The 26214-nt window shown below is 35.0% G+C and overlaps 3 protein-coding genes across 5 annotated transcripts in view; 2 read left to right on the top strand and 1 right to left on the bottom strand.

The window, feature by feature from the left end:
• The window catches only part of LOC118282293 (polypyrimidine tract-binding protein 1), a 382932-nt gene that overhangs the window by 55301 nt on the left and 301417 nt on the right, over positions 1 to 26214 (top strand). The window lies entirely within an intron of this gene.
• Positions 20478 to 23288, top strand: LOC118269586 (uncharacterized). Its single transcript, XM_050701333.1, has 6 exons — positions 20478 to 20620; positions 20726 to 20835; positions 20930 to 21176; positions 21257 to 21349; positions 21423 to 21551; positions 23083 to 23288. Exons 1-6 carry the CDS (start codon positions 20561 to 20563, stop codon positions 23230 to 23232), a joined length of 789 nt encoding a protein of 262 aa, XP_050557290.1. The 5' UTR covers positions 20478 to 20560; the 3' UTR covers positions 23233 to 23288.
• On the bottom strand, positions 23228 to 24637 carry LOC126911948 (putative nuclease HARBI1). The gene has a single exon (XM_050701332.1). The coding sequence runs from the start codon at positions 24322 to 24324 to the stop codon at positions 23254 to 23256; it is 1071 nt and encodes a 356-aa protein (XP_050557289.1). The 5' UTR covers positions 24325 to 24637; the 3' UTR covers positions 23228 to 23253.

Genomic DNA, 26214 nt, shown 5'->3' with positions numbered 1-26214 from the left:
AACAATTAAAGGAGTGTTCACAATTAAATATTGCTTGACTTTATGAGCTTTATCTGTCAATATGGTAATAGTAGTATGTCTAAAATATGAATTGTCGTTTTAAGATGCTTAAAAAATCGAGTATGGCATTTTCTTTTTTGCAAAATAAGTCTACTTAATCCTAATGAAACCACAATTGATGTTTACTAATACCTAAAGTGACATAAAACCGAATGTTTGAGTCATTTTTCATAGCGCCTTCCGTCCCCTCACCGCGTATGATATATGACCCATGGGCGCCCTTTGACATCCGGCAAAAGGCACGTCTTCCTACTAGAGAATTATTTCCAAGGGTTGCCTCCACTTTCCGCGCCGTTTACTGTTCTTCAATTATGTGATTTTCTTAAAGTGGTCAGACCCTTTTTTGTCGCCCTTTCGAACATTTGTCACGGCCGAATTTATTGATAACTTACGGCTGATATTGATTTGAATGAGGTTCGGATGATGTTATTGGGAATATTGGGATGTTTGTTACGAGAAAATTGACTTATAAAAGTAGCTTCTTTCGTGAAGTAAATATACTTTTATTTTGGAAATATTGATATTTTTACTTTAGTTGTTGACACAATACACAACCTACACTCAACTCCTAAATTTAGATTCTTGCTTTTAATTAAGTAATACTGTTATAACATAACATAATCACGTAATTTTTCACACATTACCGACAAAATCGTCTACTTCACAACATACAAAAACTTAATCCGACCCATGACACAGTACCTACTTAAGGTAAAAATAAAAATACTTGAAAAATACACGTACAAAAGAACATTTGTACTGAGCCCCATCGATTTCCAGGAGTTATTTTTAAAGGAGTTGTCAGGGGTAAAAAACGTCGAATTTCGTCCCACTCGTGACGAGAGTATCTTGTCCTCAAAGGCTTCGTACAAAAGAATTAGGAAAGCAACCTCCACTTCAACCGGCTCCACACCCGTCTCCGATTGTTTCTCATAAAGTCGGTGCAAAGTTTTTAAACTGATGCCATGAACTTGGATTTTAAAATACAAGCAAACATCTTTATACTAATACAATGCTCATGTGCTGAGTAGACGAAAACTATACGGGTATTTTCAATCGCCAGATAATTTAGAGTACTAGATAGTTAACTTATTTAAGTAGCTGATACCTACCTACCTTTACACTAATTTGCAACAAAATCCATTTAGTAATTTCGGCGTTATTGTGTAACAAATAACCATCTGTCTTCACGAATCTTTTGTCTTTACAATACCTATTAGGTCGGTTGGTGTTAGTTCAAAATAAGTAACGTTACCTAGGACTACAAGTAACTAATGTATTCTAAAGTAAAGCCATTGTTATATCTAAAAGTTTATGTTTGTTGTAGACACGTGTAAACATAAATCTTGTGTGGGTTTCTCAGAATTATTTGCTCTCACGAGCTAAAGCTGTTCTATACACGTATGAAGTGTTTAATTAATTTTTCCTAATTCTTAGAACTAGTTCTTATTAGAAACACGTTCAGGAAAAAGTAAGACTCATTATATGCACAGTCACACATGTAACCAAAACCAATTTTCGATATAAACTCATAAAAACAATTATGTCATGGAATATTCTGTACAATTCCCTAAGAGGACAAACATTTGTCACCTACAGCTCTGTAGGTATCGACTAACCACTGACCAGTAATGTTTGCACTAGCAATTTGTGCTTGAAACTGACCCACTATCATCCAATGACGTTTCAAAGTACCCACTACCGTTCGCCGTGAGAAATGAACCACTGGCCGTCCTTATAGTCAAAGAGCTGGACCTTCCGAATAAAGTTTCGTCCAGTAAAGCTAGAAATTTGGAGGATTATGATTTATAACACGTTAAGGCCGATAATCACGACCTGGCTGACATCAGCCCTATACTTCATCATCTTTAAAAAAAAACACAGTTTATGTCTTTCCACACATTCAATGGTCAGTTTATAAGTACTGGTAATGTAAACCTTGATGAGGAACCTACATAATAAATTAATTTGGATAGTTCAGCAGCTTCTAGACTATAACGCATGTAGCCACTAGCCAGTCTTGTATTGGATAATGCACCTCTTGAATAGATCATACGACCATCTTTATCAGAGGCAAGTGACGCTTCTTAGACCCAATGGACCGAGGTCGAATCCATTGAGACCAATTGAACGCTCAGAAACTATCGTTTGTCACAATATGTTCCAGAGTGTTCCTTGAATATTAAGTTGATACGCCAAGAATTATTGTGTTTTAGAATTGAATGCTCTCGGCTTTTTCGTTTGTTGGGTTTTCTGTACTTTAATTTTGAAAGGCATTTGTGTTTGTGGGATGACAATAAGCTAATATTTTACACATCGAACGCCGTGGTAGTCACCGGTGACCGACATTAGCGGAGGATTTGCCTTCAACAGTTTTCTATTGGCAGTAACAGACTTAAATAGAAATAGTTAGAACTTAAGACAATACGAACGTGTGTTCTTCCGATTGTTAATGGGAGAAGTTCAAAAACACTTAAATTTAATCGATATAGAAAATGTCAAGATTAAGTCGTCAAGTAGCCGGCTTAAGGAAAATCAGATGTCAGGGAAAATAAACATGAATTTTATTTATAACACCTGACCTTTCTACATCTGACCCGGGACAAGTTTAGATGTTAAAACTCCTTGGACCTTTCATAATTCATAGAAAAATAAAACATGTAAAGTTCTACGAATATGACACGTTCCAAGATCTCTTTTACATGATTGGGTAATTAATAATTTATAATTTAATAAGAACTTTTACATATATATGAACTTTCGTCTGTGTTCCATGGTTGGAAAGAGAGAACATTGTTTTAACATTTTTCTTTCACATTATTTCGTCCTTGTCTTTTTGCTTCTAACATTTTTATATCGAACGTGATTCCAGCTAAAAGACACTGAAGAATTTTAAGAGAAAAATGCACCTCGAAAGTTTTACTAAATACCTAACCCTTGTCTATATTCCAGCATGATATAGATATACGATTTTAAGCCTCAACCCTACTAGGAACATATTTTGCCGAGCGACATGTGTGCCAACGGGCGATGTCGGGCGACGTCTGACGACATCGCTGCGACCTTATTGTATCTGTTCCTTGTCGCGAGTGGAGACGAGGCTTAATGCTGTAATCAGTTCCTTCTAAAATTACAAACGTCAACTTGCCTCGTGTACTTGGTTGTTGATATTTCGGTCTACCAATCAAACATGGGGCTTAAATCAATCAGAAATTTAATCGAGTGAGGATTTCACTTCAGTGGACAAATAGACAAACAGAATTACTTGATTACCTACTCTATTTTCATTAGATTAGATATTAATTTTCTTAAGAAGTGACATGAGTAATATATGACTTTTTTATTCTCGGAAGAGTATGGAAGAAGGTAATACTTATTAAGTATGCTACACTTATATCATTTACGCAATATGCGAGAGATGACGATGGTGTGCAATTGTGCATCTCAATAATACTTTTTTCATTTCATACGAGAGTACGATAATATATGATAACTTATATTATACAATTGTGACCAAACATTAACACCTAAATTATAAAGAATCTTCAAAGAAAGCAAAAAAAAATATTCCTCATTTTTAAGACATAAAACACGCTCACATTCTTAAATGTCCTTTCCTTCTCATTACCACACTAGTAGCTAGTGGTTCTAGTATTTCCAAACAGAACCGGTGAAGTCAGTTGTATAAGGACCCACGTACGAATATGTAAACGACTCCCTAGGCACCAACAACACTGGCTTAGGATTAAATTAAGTCGAAACCACTCATTGCTAAGCTGTTTTCATTAGTAATTTAATTTATAACACTGTAGAACTAAGCTGGGTTCCTCCTACTCTGACTATTGTGCTTTACAAAACTATTTCTGTCCAAATGGACGTCCTAAAGTTATTAAAGTTGACCATTTGCTAGTGTGCTCCGGAAGCCTCAAATGATAATGTATTTAGGGCATTGCTGGTTAGTCCAGTTAAGCAGATCTAGTTACATAATAATATTTCTAGTTTCAAACATAGATCTCTAATGCTTCTATTAATTAGAAGTTACTGAAAAAAAAAAAACATATTAAACGTAGTATGAGTTTGTTTTACGTTGATCGAGATCTAAACGATACTACGTTCGGCGCGATGGTTCGTCTACTCTAATGACCCAGCCAATCAGATCACCAAAGACGAACATTTCGATCTCGTTTAACGTAAAGCAAAATTGTACTAAGCCCTCAGATGAATTTTAATGGTTTCGGGAATTAGGAAAGTACATAACATAGAATTTTATTTATGGCAACTAGTTAGTGTGCTTTTGTCTAATTATTATAAGCTGCATAATCATTATTTGATAGAATTACTCGAACTATTCTTATTCTTTCCTTTCTTCTATCCTTTGTCATTTAAGTCCAGATTACTAGGCCTAAAATACCTTATGTCTGTGTTCGATAAGCGAGAGTTAAATGGTTCGAAAGTTGCTCTTTATTGTCTAGTATGCAGTGTGCTGTAGGTTCATTAGGAATAGTGTGCCACACGCGGGTTGAGTGACACAAATAGGCGAGCACGGTGCACTGTGCTAAAGTTCGGAGCGCTAAAACAGATTCTATGCAATAATGGAATACATTCGTACTTGTTTGTGTCATTGTTTCATTCAATCCCACTTCAATGCATTAATCTTTAGGAATAAAAAAGCTTATGAGAATTGTTGGCGCCCAAAAGGGCCATATGGTATTCATCAACAAAGATGCTAGAAAAAAAAAATACAAGTTTATTAGTGTTTAACGAATAAAGCTTTTATGAAATTCAGTTAACATCAACTTCAACGTGGGATGTAGACATGGTTTTCAAAACACCCCTTATTTAATTACACTGTTTTCAAGTAGCAAGGTACGTTAGCAAGTAGCATTCTCCCTTTGTGGTCTGCACAGACGCCTTAATACTTGCTTAAAAGCTAGAAAACAAAAGAGTGCAAGTTTAACACAGAACGAAACAACACTAATAAAATAAAGTCGGGCTTCAGACAGCGAAAATTTATCTCCAAATGGAGTACATTTTACAATCGCAATCGGTAAGAGAATTCGTTTACATTCCCTTCTTTTACACTCGATGCAAGCTCATTCGATTAATTGGTTGTGGTCCCCGCTTTAGGGTTTTATTTGTAAATGACTTGTGTATTGCTGAAGTTCGTACCTACTGGTTTGTTCATTTACTAATTACTGGTTAAAATGAAGTCGAAATAATCAAAATGACGATAAAATCTATTTCCCGAAAATATGTTGCGTTTCATCATGAAAGCTTCAATTACTAGATATTTATTCAATTACTTTCTAAGATTTTCCCTTAAATTATGTAGTAAATATGTGTGTTCTCCGCCTGGTAATAAACTCTATCATTAGTCTTGCAGCACTGCCTTTGAGCCAAAGATCTTGCTTCTGGGTCGGGCAAAACATAAACAATAGCATTTTCTTTCTCATAATTATCTACCCATAATACACGCTTGGAAATTAAAGTTGGCTGGCCACGTACAAATTGAACAACAATTTAATCAGTGGCCTAATACTTGAACCGTAATTCTTCCAGAACTAAATAAAGAACCACCCATTCAATTTGGCAACAGTCCACGTTCATTCATCATCTTAATTTACGTCAAATCCAATACTAATCCTGATAAATAGACCAAACGAATTACAGTGAATGGGATAATGGGTACTTAGGTACCCATACACGGCGGTTACTGGTTAACAATTTCAACAATGTATTTCCTCCCGGCTCACTAGCCGGTGAAATCCATAGAAAAATAATATTGTACGATTGACTGACACAAAGGCGAGTTCCATTACTTTGTGTTTTGGATTCAGTATTTTGGATCCATAAAAGATATTGGGAGATAGTTCGTATGATGTCCGCGTTTCAAGCCTGATTTGTTTCGGATAACTTTTTTTTTATGTTTAGTTATTTTAGTAATGGATTGCTTCTATGGATTATTTGATTTAACCTGCGCTGAAAGTATTGAATGTGAGGGCCATTATGATTGTATTTGAGCTTATTTGGATTATTCTCTTTGTGATGGGATTTTGATAAAGGAGATTAAAGGTATTTTTTTATAGAAGAAAGATCTTTCAACATTTCGAAACGTTGTTTAAGAAAAGTAAAGGAGATAGAAATTACTTGATTACCATAGTGATGTTTAGGTTCCATCTTCATCAGATCAGCAAGCTTCAGTTGTGTAGGCACCGGGTGTCTAGCAGTGTTTAGCATAAATTGATGTCCCCAAACATTGTTCGTAGGTAGTAGGTAAGCGGGTGAAGTGAGTTTCTCCAAGTTTGATTGCGGTTTATTGTGTCTTCCACCGGTCTGTCGATCAACTAGCTTGTACAAATATACATACGGAATAAAGTTTAGCTTAAAATGTAATCAAAGAAGGACTGACCTAATTATTATTCTCAGTAAAAACCCTTTCGTTATCGTCCCCATGATTAGTTACTAATATTGTGGTCTTTTGTAATTAGGTATTGAGTTTTCTACAGACATGCTAAACAGGCAGTATAAATTAATTAAGTAAGACATTTATTCACCAAATCTTTTCATTCTAGGATCTAGGACTTTGTGACAAATTAAGTATTCCAAGAGTTACTTGCATAGAAAAAGTGAGTCCGAGTATAAAAAGCACATTATAACAAACAAGCGTAAAGTCAATCAGTTCATTAAATAACAATAGACGAACAAAAACATAGCTAACAAAAAGCTAGGTAAAAAGCGAGTCCTTTTCAAATAACGTCCAATATAACAATCAACTGGCCAGTAAAAGTTTCAAGTAATTTACTTTTAATCACAGAAAAGGGCAATTGCCTTGAAATTAGGTTCTTCAAGCCGAAGAATCAATTGAAACATGTGGACCAATAAGTGTTAACCGGGGCCCGATTCCTTCGGCTATTGTTGCCAGACCGCCCACTCTGGCCCCCACGTGGTCTGAATTACAAGTGCCTTAGACACTTACTATGAAAACTCAGACTCAGGTTACGAACGATCTTTTTGGTAACCCTAATATCAGCTATTTTGTTACCTGACTAGGTAATAGTGTGGTTTTGTCGGTTTCTTTACTTTACATAATACTTTATATTTAGATCTGTTAAACAGTAACTATGTTTATTTTCGTATTAGGTTTTTAATATCAATTTGATTTATAAGTATGTGATATGTTATAAAACGAATAGAAAGTATTCGTAGAGTAAACAAAAATAACTTTTGTTACGATAACAGTAAATAATATTTTCGATTAACATTACGTCACCCAGACCAAACCTACCTGCCAAACATTAACAAAAACATTTAATGCTTCTTTGTTCGTAGAAAAAGAAAAATCTTAAATATCATAACGCTTACCCAGTAATGAGTCTGTCGCATTATAATGGTTTTAATTTATTCCATTTACTTGCAAAGGAAAATTCACAAACCAAGTGTACAATGTCGAGTCATCATGCAAATCAGTTGAGGCGTAACCATCAGTTTTTAAATACAAACAAAAGGCGACTTTGAAACTGAACCTTGAAAATTCATTTTTGAAAATTGAAGATCGAATCCAGTAGTAAAGGTTGTAACATTTGTCTGAAATCTTGTAGTAATGGAACTAACCAATTTGGAGCCAACTCTCGGATAGCTTTTAGTGCGACTAAATTCTGTTTTTATTTCCAACACACTTTTTATCTTTCAAAAGAAGTCTTACAGTGATTTTTCCACTAGAAGCACTAGATTTTTCTTCAGCATTTGATTCGTGACAACGATTAAAAATGTAGTAAAATGAAAGTATCCTTATCCTTATAATATTCCATTTAAATACACATCAGTATAAAATACACAAAGAAGAATCTTTTAAAAGTAAAATATTTTCTCATTTACTGTAATATAAATATCACAGTTACACTTTATTATACGACAGCAAATACTTCTCGTTAAAATAACATTGCAGGACGCGTTAAGTTCCCCCAGGTAAAATATTACCCGAGAGGAAAAAATCGTGCGTAAGTAACATTCTTAATTAATATTCGCGTGGAAAATTAAAAATTTTCATACAACGATTAACATTATACAAGTAAGAAAATTGTTCTGGACTTTTAAATACATAATATATTATAGCCTACTTAATCTGTTTAAGATTTTAATCGAACCTTTGGGATTGAAGTGTTGTTTTAATTTAAGCATATTATGTTTTAATTGTTTACTTAATAAGGACCTTTTGTCTTAAGAGATTTGAAGGAAAATGTCATATTAAAATCGTTCTTTGTTTATTTTTTAATCATGTTTGACAGTCTTCTGGACCTTACAAATTTCTGGTCCGTTTGTCGTGTAGCTGCAGGGGTCTACTTGTCCCTGACATTTCCTTTTCTATTGTTTATCTATCAAAAACGGCATTTCCGACTATTTCTTAGTCAATGAAGAAGTTCAGTGCAATTACTCTAGAATATAATTCCGTATTTTTATTTTAGACTTGTATTATGAAACTGTTTGTAATATTTATGTGAAATTGGTACCCGAGTTTTCTATGACCATTAAAAATATATAATAAGTACCAATGCAATTTGTCACCTTACGATGCACTACACAAAGACCACTTTTGCAGTCCAATTGCCGTCCAGGTGCTATTTTTAACCCTAATTTGGTCAACAATTGCCAGTGAATGGCAGAATGGTCGTCAGAGACCGTTCAATTACTTCACAAAAGGTGCATTTAAGTGCCTAAGTGATCTGTCAATGAAGTGAGTGCCTTTCTGGCTATGGCAAACTGGTTATTGTACTGCAAATAGGGATTAAGAAAAATGCTTCTTTCTATTCATTTCTTACACACTTGAATTGGGCCCAGTAAGGCTGATGTCTGATCCGGAGCTGTGGACTATCTAGCGGGTTTACCGGTTCGAAAAGCAGGAGTAGGAACAGGGTGGTTTTTAGTCAGTAAGAGTCTGACACTCCCTTTCGCCTCGCCCAGGGCGGAAGAAGTCATTGGATGATTTTAATTACTTAACACTACTGAGAGAACACTACTGATCTTATGAAAAATCTTTGAATGTAAAAATCCCTTAAGAAAAATATAGGGAACTTAGACAAATACATACCGAGTCCTACAAGAAGTCAACGACATGCGACACCCATACAGCGTCTATAACACGAGCACAATAGGCCATAACACCATAGACGTTAGTCAACACAAATTACTTGATGGTTATTGGTTATAGCCAATAGTAATAATACACGGAACCCACTGAGTAACGGCCATAGACAAGTGTTTGCGTCAACCAATATAAACCAATTGAACCCTGTTCTTACACCAATATATCAACCGTCTTGATGAATATGGTCATAGGAATTGAGAACAACACATCTAATGTTATTAACGATAAATGTAGGGTTAATGACCTTTATTATTGTTTTTTAAACTAATGTCAACTGTATTTATTTATCCCGAAGGATCAATTTACTGATGACGGAATTTCGTCGAATTAGAAAAGATGGAATTTCGTTGAGTCTTCTGTGACTGTAGTTTCTTTGTTTGTTTTAAAAGTATTGTCGGGACAGAAATGTTGAATAAATTATGTGTTACAAAGTATTCAGTATTTAGGTATTGTTTCAAAGAAATCTTCAACTAAGACAACAAGAACATACAAAGAAAAGAGTTAGGAAGTAAAAAGGAAATCTACTTAAGTATACAAAAATATTTAATTTTTCCTAAAAATATCGTACATAAACATTTGAAATTGAGCAAGAATCCTCTCAACAAAACGTATTTTCACTCGAGCGAACTAATGACCAGCCTATTTATCAAATCGGTTTAGCACCTTGAGAATTGAAGAGATCATTATAACTAATGTATGCGCGGCGGCCATCGTTAACTTATTCCTTTGTTTTGCTATAATCTGATAAAAGAACTTGCCTCGTAAACGTCAGTAGCAAAACTCATAAAAATAAATACTTACCCAGTAAGCGACTTAATGAAACAGCGCATTTCTTCAAACGAAACTCCTTTGCATGTATAAATATTTCATTTACCTATATTTACCTATGTATCTGATATGTTTCTCCATTACCTTTTCACTTATTTATCTAAATCCAAAAAAAAAAAACAAATTTAATATCATAAACATTCAACGTGATACGCTAAAAATCATAACGGAGTGTCTCGCACAGGGACGCATTTAGGCAGAAATACAATTACCTTCAGCATTATTCGCAAATTCAACTGTCGAATAATGGAGTGTATTCGAAATAGACGAATAAAACGCCAATGTCAAATTCATTGACACCCCACATGTTAACGACCCCTAAAAGGTCATTTTCGAGAAGGGCAGACCCCAAATTATGACCCGCATTCGTCATTCACGAATAATATGCGAAAGATGAATGCTTTATTAATTATCTCATTCCTCGACTCGATACAACTAAATAGACTGAACTAACTGAATGAGCTACCAATATAGAGCGTCATTAGTTTCAATCAGAACGCAATGTAACTGTGGTCGCATAAATTATTTATTATCATCCTGTTCAATTGTTTAGGGACGTTTATATTGATAGAGTAATCGATGCCAGTGTACACTGACAGTATTTGATGTAGACGTCATTAGCTGTTAGTTTCAATTAGTTGAAATATAGTTTCTGTCTGCGAATCTGTCCACGTAGTTTGGCTTCGGGCTGGCTGACTGATTTTCTTGTCTATCAAGGTAGCAATATTTGTATCTATCCAACAGTTAATTGCTTGACATAATGATGAAGTTGGTAGCGTTTTTGAATTTTAGAATATTTGTTTGTTTCCACCTACATATCGTTTAAGCGAAATAACATAAAATATTTCTAACATAAAAATGCTTTTCTCCTAGCTTATGAAATGACATTTTACTGACATGAAATAATATGTTTACAAAATTAGTATACGAATGGAAAAAGTCTATCATAATCAATTAATCTCAACTTTTAGGCTCTTTCATCAAATATTTTTACAAACAGTTCAAATACATCAAATGTATCATAATAAATAGGTCTCTATTAACATAGAGACACAAATTAATTTCCTAGCAAGATTTCATATCTAGTATGTTTAAAAATAACGGTTCGAACGATGTCATTACTCTCATAAATATTATGAAATACGTGTGTAGCAATTGGTACCGAGTTCGTCTCTGCTATTTTTATGGCGTTGCCGTCAAACTCATTAATCACTCGCACACTGTACCTATCTAGCAAACGGTAGGCAGATTTAATAAACCGACGACGGTTAACATCATTTAATTTTTTTATGTGACTCTTTTTTTAGTTAGTTACCGTAGCTAATTACGTCAGAATGACGTTCATCATCACCTCTGCGTAACCCTTTGAGGGATAAACTCGTCCTCTAAATCTAAAACATATGATTTTTATTTTCTTCATATCCATAAATATTTTTTAATTTTACCTTTATAGTTTTTTTTTTATTAACGAGCGTGTGTCGCGTCTGTTATAATAACAACAATATTTCTATGTTAATCCACCCACAATATTAAGTATCGATACTCGATTATCGTCATTTCGATTTAACGTTTTAACTCGATTACTTGTTAGCGATACAATAATGTAGTCGTGTAGTCGAAACGATTACAGTCAAACAGTTTGTCGTCTCGTGATTGATAGTAGCTGTAATTAATTTACATCAGATAAGTTGACAGCTGGGACAAAGCTTGCGGCTTGATTACTGAGAGCTTTATTATAACTACATTAAAGCTGGCTGCCGTGTTGTCGCCGGAGACAGCCTCCTCTATCCACGTGAATAGATGGATCAAAGTGGAAATGTGACTGGTCTTGACTCGACTATTATTATTTCCATTTGTTTCTAGATTAGACGTTTTACTTAGGATTCTTGGTGTGAGAATAATGTGAATCAAAATCTTTAGCAAATGGGAATTTGTTAACTTCTTTATTTTATGGAACGCGGCCGGTAACCGACCAGATGTATCACCTGATGGTAAGCAATCGCCGTCGTCAAATATTTTTAACAGAACATGTTGAATTTGAATGTTCATGAACTTATGTTCATCAGACGCATTTAGAACATTTGTCATAATATCAGTAGCTAAATTATCGTCCGTTATCACGGAATAATCAGGTCTATGCAGCTATAATTCACTAGGCCTACTAGTCACCAATTGGATTGAGATTAGCAAGTCAATTTATCAGTCACCATTGTTTACTGCAGTTGCAACGGCATCAAATGATCACTCGGATGCGCATCAAGTTGACAAAACCAGTATATCTCGGTCTCGCTTTGTATGATCTATCCGCACATTCGACGGTCAGTTTATACTGGTTTTGTATAGCTTTATGTGTGTGTATCTCGGACATTAGTGGCCAGTTAACATTTAACCATCGTTATTTAAAACATCTGAGAATCTTTATTAAGTCGTTTGTCTTCGAACACGTTTTGATTATATTTAACTTTTGTTTTGGAAACATGCCGATTGTCGAATTGGTTGTTTTGATTGCTCTGATCTTTGAGTGCGAACTGCGGATATCCGCGTACGGGTCGTTTGAAAAAACAATATTTAAGATTGAATCTTCTCAGCCTTCAGACAATGCATGTATAGGTAAGAAGTCAGTCACTTAAAAACTTGAGACAGTCGTTTTAGTTAGAGAGTTTAAATATAACTTATCAATATTACAATTTCATTTACTAAGATGTTTTCCTTTAACAAACTAGCCAGGAAATACATAGTGATAGAATTCTGTTTAAAATAGTTGATATAAAATGTTCAAAGCTGACGGAAATGTGGAAATGTAGCTGACACAAGCAAATCTTCTGTCGTAGCCGGTGGTGGTGCGACGGAACTGCAAAATAAGGCACCTGACCTACATAGAAAATAATACGACAGTTTTCAAGTATTATTCAACTGCTGGAAATGAGCAGGGCTCATAATTGGCTGTTCTATTCACTTGGAGAAAATCCCTGGTCTCCGGTTACTTCTGGACCTGTTTGTGACGTCACTGCACGTTTATAAGTACCAGTTTTGAACAGAATTAGTTTGAGGTTGGATTTAAGCTCTCTTGTCTACGTTAGAACTGTTTGTTTTCAAAGGTATTTCTGACCATGAGTTATTATTATCTTTAGGGAACAGAGAGTAAAGTTCCCTAAGAAAAGGAGGATCCTCCGAACAAGCGAGGTGATCAGCCTGGCGGGCTGTCTGCCTAACTGTTGTTCGTTGGGATTTTCTATCCGTGTTAATTCGCATGTAAACTTCGTATGTACGATGCAGGATATTTATGACGTCATCTGTTGATTTGCTCGTCGATAGTCTATGTGCGACTTCTGTCATCTGTTACTTGTCACTTGTCACAGTGTCGCCACAAATTATTAGAACAATATTATTACCTAATAATTTTTCGATCATCTATGTAATAAATACATATATAATCCCGACCTTGTCCCCAATATTGTACATAAGGTGCCTCCAAAACTGTTTGTTTAATCGACCTTGTGTGATTTCTAAAGGATATTCGTAAAAAAAGTATTTTTATTATTCTAGTGTCAAATGTCGGAGGTCAAAATGCCAAGGTTTTCTAATATCATCATTTTATTGATTCTTAAGTTTAGCTACTGTCTTGTATCTTAAGTCTTTGACTGCCAATAGAAAACTGTTGAAGGCAAATCCTTCGCTAACGTCGGTCACCGGTGACCACCACGGCGTTCAAAGTGTTAAGTAATTGATAGAGTAAAAGGAGTTGTAAATTGTGTTAGTTCGTTTGAAACTCGAAAACAGCTGGCTAGATTGTCATGAGTATTGCTATATTGGATACATTTGTCTTAATCCCTATTAAAAGTAAGAGTGTCATTTGTTTTTAATTTTTATAGAAAGCAGAAATGTAATGAGGTCATAGGCTGACCATGCCATGCATTACTAATCAATTATCTCTTATCGACGAATGTCCTATTAGCTAACCGATTCAATTGCTTATAATAGTGAAGTTATCGAAGTGTAGTAAGTGGTAGAATCTGTGAAAACGTTGAAATAAGAAAATTCAACTAATTAAATTGTGTGTTTTTAAAATCTTCATTCGATCAGTTTCTTATGGCACATACTCCTTAATACAAATTATATTTAGAAACAAAAAAAATCACAAACTTCTGTTTTTTATACATTATTTTATTCGACCTTTAAAACGAAAAATCTCACATACGTATTCAGTCGCAAAATAGTCACAAATAAAATGCATGTGCATTGTTTAAAATATGTCAAAATCAGTTACTAAAAAAAAAAAACAAAACAACATGCCATTAAAAAAAACGGAATGTTACTGAAAAACTCCCCTTGGTAAGATTATTTAAATTTAATTTATGCACTGTCCTGTTTAAGGAATTATCATTCATAGCTGACTTTAGCCGACAAACTTTCATGGTGAATTAAATATTTCAAAGTTCCATGTTTACTAAGCGTTAAAGAATCAATGATCTTTATAATTAAATTCTATGAGAACGCGTTGAATTCTTGCTAATTCTTATTTTTTGTTACACATTTCATTTCGTTCGTTTTAAAAATTTACATTTCGGTATTTTGCTTAATATACTTACATATATTCTCTATGGCAGATAAAGAATATACATTTGAGCTATTTTCGATTAGTTATATACATTTTTGTATTTATAAATAAAAGTGAAGGTCTCAATAATATATACACGTAATAATAAATTAATAATTGATTATTTAGGCATCACTAGTTAGTCCGGTTAAGCAAGCACGTGTCGACATTAAAATAAGGCCTGTTTTTGGCAAGAAACTTGGCAATTATTTGTATAATTTTAAAATAAAATAATTTAAAGTAATATTTAGTATGTAGTATTAGAGCCAATATAAAGAAATATCGATAACATAGTATTTTGCTATTAAATTACAGGTCAAGGACATAGCTCTTTAATACTAGTAATCAAACAAATGCCTATAGATTTACTTTTGTATTTTATTAACTAGATGAGTTCGCGATTTGATTCATTAAAATTTTATAAATCTTGAGTTTATCTTGCCAATATGTTCACTTTCACTAATGAAAAATTTGTTAATGTTATAAACCGGTAAACGAGCATCCTTATCACCTGATGGTAAGCAATGACCGCCGTCCGAAACACCAGAGCCGTTACAAGTGCGTTTTTGGCCTTTTAGGGATTCGGAATTTATGTGTTGTTCAATCGGGAATTGGCAAGATAAATAGACAAATATCCAATATTCACAGCAATGTAACTAACCACACAAGTACACACCAATTCAGTCCTTCCCCTATAGAAACCCAGATATTTACACCCGATATGCTAAATATGACTTTTCATCTATAAATAAACCTCCTTTCAAGGCAGTCCTCACATGAACCGTTTCGAACAAATCAGATAAAGTCATCGCGTGGAGATATAAACATTACAGTTCCACATTGCCGCTCCATTGTTTACAGGCAACGATGTCTACTCATCTCACGCCGATACTGGATGGGACACCGTAACTTAGTGTTGGTGTTACAGCTTGTATGACAGAACGGTATTTACTTATTGAACGATCGATGCTGTTGAAAATTTCCATATAATGTAATGTTTTGATACTGAAATGGAGGATTTTCACCACATATCTCTTAGTATTGTCTTTTTTGTATCACTGAACATTTATGAATACAAAACAAATTAGTTCCTTATTTTACATTATTAAACGTTTGTGGAAAACCTACGTTATCAATAACTTTTTTAGAAAAAAGTTTGAACTAATAAAAATGTAGCAACAAAATATCCAACACAAACATCACTGTGTAGTATAGAAAGTACTGTGTACATTGGGCCTGTACATGTATACGGTACGGTATAGTATAGAATAATATACAGTAGCAATGGTATAAGTTACAATGTCACCTCCATCCTGTATACAAAACCATGTTCATATCCATTTCCTTTCAATATCGCACGATGTTCGAAGACAGTCCTTTAATTGAATGTACGCTCATAAAGGCCTAAGTTATGCTTGTACTGTGCAAACAAAATTAGATTTTATTTCTCTCCCGATAAGGTTTCCTTTGGATTATGATCCGGGTTTGGTATGCACAGGTTGGTTGAAGTGTAATGTGCAGATGAAGGGGGTCATAGCTGTCTGGGGTACGTCAGTCATTGACACTAATACTTGTTTTATTTATAATGCAATTGAGTAAGAATTGTAAATGACAGTGGAAGAGCTTTTCGTTGTATTTAAAATACGAAGCGGTGTTGAACTTTGATCCTCAATAAGATGATCGTGCGTAGACGTGTTGCTAATACATTTCCTTTTACACCTAATGGCTTCCCCACCTATTATTCATTGGCGTTTTTATTCTCCATCGCAAAAAGCTTATCTGCTTATCTTTACTTTGCCGTGAAAAGGTAACTGAATCGAGTTAAACCGGATTGAAGTAAGACTTAAATTGCAATACCACCCTGAAATTCCAATTTATTACGTGTTCCACTCGGACAACGTCCAAATCGAACTGATTACACATGTATGCAGCGTAACAGGACGTCCGGATGTAAATCGCTCACAGCTGTCCCTGGGCAGATTACCTTTGAAGTTGATGAGACCCTATAGAGAGGTCACGTTCAAAGGAGCGAGTGACTTGTGGCACTCGTGTAAGACAGGCTGAAGGGTACCTGCCGGGTCAATGGGGGCTCCTCCGAGACATCTAAACAACGATCGACGAGCGCTCGAAATAACTGTTTCATGCGACCGAGCCGACGTAAACACTACCCCTAGGTTAACACAGTAATAATAGTCATTATTATGGAGTATCGGAAATATTGCTCGTGTTATTTACGATTATTGAGTGTCATAAATGGCCTACTTTACGACACATGTCGGCGATGTCTTGAACGTTTATTGATTCCAACACCCGGCGGATAACGTTTACGTGGCACGTTCAAATTTATTTACGCGGTCGGCGTCTAGTGCTGTGCTAATATTTATTCCAGCTCGTACAGCGGAGTAGTTGATAAGTACTCGATTGTGTAAATAGAACAAAAGCATTGCCAACAATGTGCGGCTCGGGGAAGTGCAGTGCAACACGTGCTCCACGGCCAACCTTCACACGAGTGCAAGCAACAAGTCTCTCCTATTCAAAAATAAAGACGCCGCGCTCTGGAATCTCTCAATGGAGTACAATTAAGATTCTCGACGACTGTGGAGTGCCTTCATGCATACAGAGTTCAGGCCCGCCTGCAAAACGCAACTGTTTCACAATCGCAATAAATCTCACTTCACACAGCATTGAACGCCACCACCGTGTTTTAAATAAAAATAAACCACGCTCTATCGGTATAGACGATTTCAGACTCAATCTAGTAAGTGATATGGCGTAGATTCCGTTAAACAATATCGTAACTTAAAACGTTTAGCGCTTCTCACGTAACTGACTTATCGATGTGAGAACGTCATATCGACTTGTAACTAAAACTTTGGGATAGGTAAGTTTCAGGAGTACATATTTCCAAAATAAGGTTTGTCAATATCTTTCATTATTTTCTGTTGATTACTTATTTTAAACTCCCATGAATGAATCGCTTCTTTTCATTACCAGTAGCTATTGTTATAGTGTATTACAGTTACTCCCATCGAATAAATGTTCCATTTGCAAAAACAGAACACAGAACAATTCTGTGAACAAATCGCAATGAATACTGCACATGATTAACTTGTTATACGAGCCGAGCTTTACTTTAATATAAGTCGCGGAACTCGACAATAGTCGAGTCAGTCTCCAGTAGCATCCAAAGTTTCAAACAGACTCGTACCACGAACCGTCGCGCCGTTGCATCTGACACCAAACTATTCTTACATTTTTTTTTCTTTTCACTTAAGTATTCTGCGAAGTTTCATTTCGCGCTGAAATCCGGACTCCACTACGATTGTCCGCTACCGTTTATCCGCTGACATTGATACATTCCGTGCCAGCTTCAGAGTGGGGCTTTCAATCTGAGAACAATGCGAGCAATGTACATCTAGCAGCTGTAAATAAAAGTTCCTTGATCTGCGGTTCGAACAATGGCTTGACGCAAGTGGTAACCAAGAGGCGGAACAATCGACGATTAAAATTGTTTATAAAACGCAGTTCGGTATGCCGGTAGTTATCGCAAGCAAAATGTGCATGAAGTACTCTCAATTGTTTTCGGTCGCCATTGGGATCACTGTTTCTTTATCGTACTTGTTTGATAAGCTTGACGAGAAGTGTTTTTGGAAAACATTGAAGTGCGATTTTTCAATATTCTTTTACAAACAAATGTTGGAAAGCGGAACTGTTATGTTCTGTCGTTATAATACAAACATTTATTTTGTCTTGCTTAATTATGGCAGTTGTCCAATCACAAATCGGTTCGAATAACGTCTAATAAAATGTTTAATGCTATCCAGACTTCATGTTTGGCTATTAATACAGATTTTTATATATTTTATGATGTTACCAAATTGTCGTTTCCTGTTTAAAGAAAACGCATCTAATTTTTTATGTTGTTTGAAAATTCGAACAGAAACTACGCTCTAATAAATTTCGGGAGTTCCACAGCTGTCTTGTTTGTCCAGTTAAAATTGTTTTATTTAGTTTTAGGCCGTGTCGTATTTTATACAGATATATATAAATGACCAGAATCCCGTTAAAAATGCTATATCTTAGGAATGAATGAGAAAATCTTAAGTGTGAACTTGCATAACTCTTGACGGAGTTACAATGTGTCAAATGTTTAACCAGAATTGTTGTCGACTGATTAATTTTTCAATTAAAATGTAATAATGATTTATCATACCCATAAATTACCCCAAACAATCTTCAACTATTATGCTTATGATCGCTCGGAAAGATAAACTGGTAAACCAAGTGCTCAGGGCAAAATGTGAACGAATTTTCAAATGTAGGTATTCTGTTTTTCGTCCTAAAATGCTAACGACCGTGTAGTCTAAACAAAACAGTAACGCCAGCATTGTGCTATGCAAAATGTTAATGATATGTGTTTACTTGCGCATGCGTTATACAAGCCATTAGCATAATGCGAGCCACGTCCACCTGTTTAGTCCAAGCTAATTCGCTTGTGAAGTAGCTAGCCCGTAAAATTTATTAATTTTCATTATCCTCTAACATTGAATGTGAACATTGGCAGACTTCCCATCGGCCCGTCATACTAATTTTCTATCAATTTTAGTGGACTTCGCAGCAAATTCGATTATGCAGCGAGTGTAATTATTTAGTAAACTGGTATCAAGTGCAATCGCGTTATGGAAGGCGATGAGAGATCAATTATCCGAAAAGGTGCCCATGAAGGAATTTAAATCGCCTCCAAATCTAAACTTGAATCTTTTAGAAATAACGAGAAAGATCGTGATTTGAAAATATTTCTTTGGTAGATGCCGCACTGGTTTAAAAATACCTTAACCGCAGGACACTAAAATATTCCGAACGTTAACAGGCCTTTGCATTTGCCCGCACTTCATACTCCCTAAATCTTAGTCGACAGTAATAAAAAAGCAAGACAAAATGAGCGTTGGTTGGAGACGTATTTTCTGGAGCATTACTTGATCTTATTCGTGAGGACTTGACACAAATTTCATACTACGCCTACAATTATTTGACGGTAGAGTTATGATTTATTAGCGTCTCGTAATAGAAGATGGAAATACTGAGCATTATACTCGTACGTGCTTACAGACACAATTTTAGACTGAGGTTTTCAAAGTCGAGTTATCCAAAAATACTTTCCACTGACATCTTTAAAGTATGATGTAATAAGCTGCAGACTACCTTGGGTGTTTACCGGGGCTCCGGCTCCAAAAGTAGGAGTAGGAACGGGGTAGTTTTTAGTCAGTAAGTGTCTGGCACTCCCTCTCGCATCGCCCAAGACAAGATAAGTCATTGGATGATTTACCCGCTTAAAAAAATCTCTACAGAAGCTTTACATAAAATACTACATAGTACTTACATAGATAAGTAAATGATTCGTATTATCTAACTCATAGAACTTAGTTTGCACTTTTTTCTTACGAAGTACACCTGACCCATGACACAGATAAAGTTCCCGTCGGAAAAACGACATAAACTAGTTTTTCCTGCACTGAGTACTTAGGTTTTTCATGTGATAAAAATAGAAATTATTTCTGTACTTTCCCTTAATATGTATAGTAAACTTTAACGGCCTTACTTATAAAAATCCACTAATCAACAGCTAAGCAACTAATTAACTAATAACTCATTAACTCCTTAATTATCAATTAACTATTTCTTACTTATAAACACTGTTTACACGTCACTTAACTAAGCAATGGTTAAATAACGTTTTTATTTTATACGCTGCCAATACCAAACGTAAAGCTACATTGTGATGGTAAAATTCCTGTTATCCAAAGAGAAATTAAAAAATCATAACGTCAAAATTCTAAATTGTGTCAAATATTGTCAAAAGAGTGGTAATTTCAAATTTTTTGGTGTTGTATAAATATACAGCGGTGTGGTGTTTTTGTTGTGTTAGTGATATAATGGAATTGAAATCCGCTAAGAAAAGGGCCCGATCTTCAAACTGGGATGAAGAAGAAAAGGTTATTGTCATATTAAATTTATTGTTACTTGTACTGTATCTATCTTGTTGCACCAAAATACCTGTCCAAATTGTACTAACTCTGAACTTTGTTATTTTCTTGCAGAGAATCTTAAGACAACTTATAATGGAGAAAATTGATATTATAGAAAAAAAAGACACTACTACAAATACCAATGCAAAGAAAAAAGCTGCTTGGCAAGAAATATTGTCTAGGTAGCATTGTTTTATTTTAATTCTTTCATTTCTTTCATTATCTCTACTACCAAAGTGGAAAGCACTCATGTTTATAAATGTTAACCTTTTTCAGTTTTAATAGCCTTAATAAAAAGCCCAGGGATATGACACAAATTGTCACCCAGTGGCGTAATACAAAAGGCCTAGTTAAAACTAGAGAGTCGGAGTATCGGCGGGCCAGGCAGATGACTGGTGGAGGACCTCCACCACCAAGTCCGCCACAAGAAGATCTCGAACTAATTCAGTCATTGCCTAATGAGTTTGTGATTGACAGTAATGTTTTTGATAGTGATAGCATATTTATTGAAACAATAAAACAGGTATGCATGTATAGTTTGATTTCATATTGTCGCATAGTATGATTTATTTATTTATACATTATAATAATTGTCTATTGCAGTCACAGTCAACAGCAACTGAAAAGATGATGTCAGAATCTGGGTTAGCCACCACAGAAATAGCAATTATTGTAGATTCTGAGAAATCAACTCAGGTACTGTAATCCAACTATCAACTGAATGAAGTCATTATAATAAAATATTCATTAATATGCTCTCCTTTTTCAGTTATCTAATACTCCTGATGTGGAAGAAAATCCAATTTTATCAACACCACTAGCAGCAACAAAAGTAGAGAAACACACAATAAAAAGGGAATTATATAAGCCTAAACACAAACCTAAACAAAATAACAAGGTAACATCATAATCACAGTACTTATGGTTATGCCTGATGGTTGCATGATTTTTTTCATAAATGACAAAACTGACTGTACTGAATAAATTATGTATGGCGCTAGTAGTGGCAAATTTCACCAAAGTTGCCGCATTTAATAAGGATTATAAAATGGTATAGCACTTTGCACATTATTTCTTAAATTCGACACAAAGAAAGATTTTTCAACGAAACTCCGTTTCGATGAATTTATTTGATCTTACTAAAAATTCTTCTAGTGTACTCAAATCATACGTTATAACCTCGTATGCACTAGACAGCACTTTGCACGCTATTTGTTATCATCATGTTGAAAATCAGCGAGGATCTCTTGTCAAACAACATTGTCTGTTTACCCGTGATTTCGCTTGCAGCATTCGTCGGCAATATTATCGCTAGACGAACTGGTGTTGTGCATCTCGAGCCATCGTACTAGGGCTACGGCATTTTAGCTGAGCACTGGCTTTTTTGCGCCGTGTTGATTATTTTTTTGTTTTACCTGCAATTCCTTGTAACGGTGCAAATAACTCTTTCTCGACAAACTAAAGAATATTTGATGCTTCATCCCGCATTTGATCACAAGGCATGAACACGTAACTTAATCGGAGGATATGACGAGTAATTGTGCTTAAGGGCTCATGTACACCATACCACTACCGCGTCGGTATGCTGTGTACATAAATGTGCCGCGTCCGTTCCTTTTGATTTTACTACACATTTGATAATGTGTTTGATGCACTATGAACATCATATTGCAATCATTCAATATTATTTAGAGAAACATGATACACAACATCAGTTCGTCTAGTAAGTCTAGTGATATTGCCGACGAAAGCTGTAAGCGAAATCATGAGTAGACAGACAATGTTGTTTGACAAGAGATCCTCGCTGATTTTCAACACGATGATAACAAATCGTGTGCAAAGTGTTGTCTAGTGCATACGAGGTTGTAACGTATGATTTGAGTACACTAGAAGAAATATTAGTAAGTTCAAATAAATTCATCGAAACGGAGTTTTGTTGAAAAATCTTTTTTGTGTCGAATTTAAGAAATAATTTGCAAAGTGCTATACCATTTTATAATCCTTATTAAATGCGCCAACTTTGGTGAAATTTGCCATTACTAGCGCCATACATAATTTATTCAGTACAGTCACTTAAAGTAAGGTGAAAATTTTATTCAGAGTCTTTGGTTCCTCTAAAACTAACAATGTTTTCCAATCTAAAGCAGTTGGCTAAGAATTTATGATTCCATATTACTGGAGCACTATTCAGGATAATGTAAGGAAGACTGCAGCCGAAAAAATTAAGATTTATAGCAACAAGAGTCGAAAGACTGGCACAGGGTGTACTTTTTCGTGGATAACACATAGGTCACTGTAATTTAAAAACTGTAGGACTTAGAATTTTTTTAAATTTTTCTGATAACAGTTGGAACCTTGCTGATCATCTAGTGCCCGTTGGACGGCGACTTAAGGGACACCCTGTATACATCTTATTGTTTCTTTTTCAGATTGCTGATAATTATGAGGAACAATTATTTCTACTCACAAAGAAGTGCAAAGAAAATAAAGAAAAAAGGGAGGATGAATTGCATAAGAAAAGAATGGCAATTTTGGATCTAGAACAGAAATATTGGGAAAAAAAATTAAAAAATGTTTAAATAAAACTATATATTTGTATTTTAAAAGAAATTCTCAATAAAAATGTTTCTGGTTATGTGTGTCAAATTATTAGAATCCTGTTCAATGGCCTCAGTGTCTTCATCACTGTCTGTGTAAGGGGTTTCATAACTTAAAGTGTCATCAAATTCAATTGCTAAATTGTGCAATACTGCACATGCAACAATTGTCGTTTTAATCGTATTGAAAGACCCTCTCATTATTTCCAAAAGTATCCGAAACCTTGCCTTAAGTACACCAAAACATCTCTCAATTACGTTCCTGGTGCGAATGTGGCTATAGTTGTACCGCCGTTCTGCTTCGTTGCGGGGTCTCAGTACTGGAGTCAGTAAATATGGGGTACAAGGGTATCCACCATCGCCTATAAGTTTTCCTTTAAATTCTCGTTCTTCAAATCTCCTTTTAATGGAACTCTCACGCCATATTCTTGCATCATGAGTACTACCCCTCCAGTGGCAAACTATATCACAGATCTTCAAATCTGCATTACACACCATTTGAGTATTAATAGAATAGTGTCCTTTACGGTTTATATAGTACTGACCAACATCTCCTCCAACTTTTCTTATTTTAATATGGGTGCAATCTATTGCACCGGTAATATGGGGAAACCCACAAATTGTTTCAAATTTCCGAATAGTTTCAGTCTCTTCTCTTAAATTTGAAGGCATTTTAATATAAATGGAACTTTTCGAAGCCAATGCAATAGCAACTCTTTTAGCAGTTCTTGATAAAGTCTGTTGGCTCATGCCATGAATTTCCGCACAGTCTTCTTGAATCTCATGGCGGCCCCAGTATCTTATAGCTGCCATTACTTGCAACTCCACAGGTATACTGCCGCCCCGGCTATCCATGGACAAGTCGTTTCTTAAGATATTTATAATTTTTACCATATTTTCTTTACTGAATCTGTAGCGATGCTTGAAGTCGCTTTCACTCAATTCCTCCATTGGGTTCGATCTTGAATTATATATTTTTACTCTCCTTCTTGAACCAATATTCCTGAAATTTCTTATTTCTTCTATCTCGTCACGGTATGTGCGTAATTCATTATCGTCGTCAAATATATCCATTTTTTAATATTTATCCACTTCACTTTCCTAAGTAGCGGAACAAAGCCCAGCAAACAGAACACAATTCAATGCGAAGTTTGCATGTGGTGTTATTGTTGAAATATACCACAGCTGTGACTTTTACGAATTTCGGACGCCATTTTGGTAATTAAGGTCTTTAAACAAGGGTTCGATACTGATTAAGTTGACAGCTATTTAAGCAGTCGCTAAGACATTAATTAGCGTTAATCATCGTTTATGAGTTAAAATATTTTTTAATACGTAGTTTAACTGTGTCTTAACTTTAGTGATCGTTTATAAGTAAGGCCGTAAGTTCATAGCGAATAAATGTAATCATATTTACTTTCTTTTACCAAAAATCACGGCTTACTCAGGTAGTTTAATAGAGAAACGCTCTACTAGTTTCAAGTCACAGACGGACTCTTCGAAAAAATACATTCAATGATTAAATAAGATTTTGACGACCTTTGAAATTCATTTCCAAGAAAAAACTGCTTTTCTAACTAATAGTATTTGTAGCAACGATATCTAATAATACCATCACATCTTTCCTCTATCATTACTAAGAACTTAAGACCATTAAGCCAGCTTAGCAACAAATGCAACAGTTATATAACAGCTACCTTAAGCTGTAAAATGCACATCGCTTCGATACAATCTGCGTCGGAGACGTCTGTACCCGTAAACAGTACACATCCATCTACACAAAACCAGTTTATCATGATCCCGCTTCCTATAATCTTTCCGCACTTACGAAGGTCAGGTTATACTGGTTTGGTATAGCTTGATGTTACTGCCTGTTCGTCACTAACAAGCCAATTAGATGCGTCAAGATATCCGATCCGCTGAGAACTCATCGCTATGGAAAAATAAATGATCATATTACTATCGAACTCGTGTTTTCAGCTCAACGAGTGGAAAAAGCGTAGTTTCTGATTTGTTCCTTAAGTCAGGTATGAAGGTTTTGTTGAATGAATCGAAGGAATAGGAATAACTAATGTTTAAAAGTGTAATGATTTACTAAACATTTTAAATATTGGTATACATTATCGCCAACCCGCATTGAGCAAGCATGGTGATTAATGCTAAAACCGTCTCCGTGTGAGAAGAGGCTTTGGTCAGCAGTGGCCACTTATAGGCTGTTGATGATACATTTACTCGATTTTTGAGACTGATATCTCCAGGCACAGCAAAACTATACCTAAGTAACTTTTTTAATGCAATCTTATCACAGAACACAGATTTAGTTGAAAGTAAAACAAAGAGATTACGAAAAAAGCAAAACTTGCATTTACATTGTGTAACACAGATTCTGTTTTCCGTGTGCCGTAGATATCACCTGTTACTTTATCAATGTTCTCTCGAACAATAACATCGGTAACACCCGCCAAATCGCTTCCTACACGTTTGAATACCTTGCCTACAAGGCAAGGAAGGGTGTCTTCAAGATGTATACCTTTAGTTTTCTTGTCCACTTTTTGTACAAAGTATTTGTATCGTATGTTTGTTTATGGAATATTAAATGAATTGACATTGATATGAAAAATAGGGTATTAATTATAATAAAGTAGTTTTACGTATAGAAAAAAAAATACGCAATAAATTTTAATCTATGCGCTCTCTTCGAGAAAAACTCGTCTAGTTTCAAGCTACACCGGGATTCATACATACTGAAGATTAAATGAGAAATTAATGAGATTTTTGCTTTAGATTGATCTCAATCCCCAGAGCAGGAAGACGCACTATATTCAGACTAAATGCATTTAGAATATACAATACCAAAATTCTACATACATATTCTGTAGTTTCCTCAATTCTATAACCATACATCTACATAGAGCGATCAACCATTATGTTATGTCTATTATTCGAATGTTACTAGTAAGATTT

The sequence above is a fragment of the Spodoptera frugiperda genome, chromosome 20 (assembly GCF_023101765.2).
Source record: "Spodoptera frugiperda isolate SF20-4 chromosome 20, AGI-APGP_CSIRO_Sfru_2.0, whole genome shotgun sequence".
NCBI lineage: Eukaryota > Metazoa > Arthropoda > Insecta > Lepidoptera > Noctuidae > Spodoptera > Spodoptera frugiperda.
The sequence above is the reverse complement of the archived record's forward strand: the minus strand, read 5'-3'. Positions and strand labels throughout refer to the sequence as shown.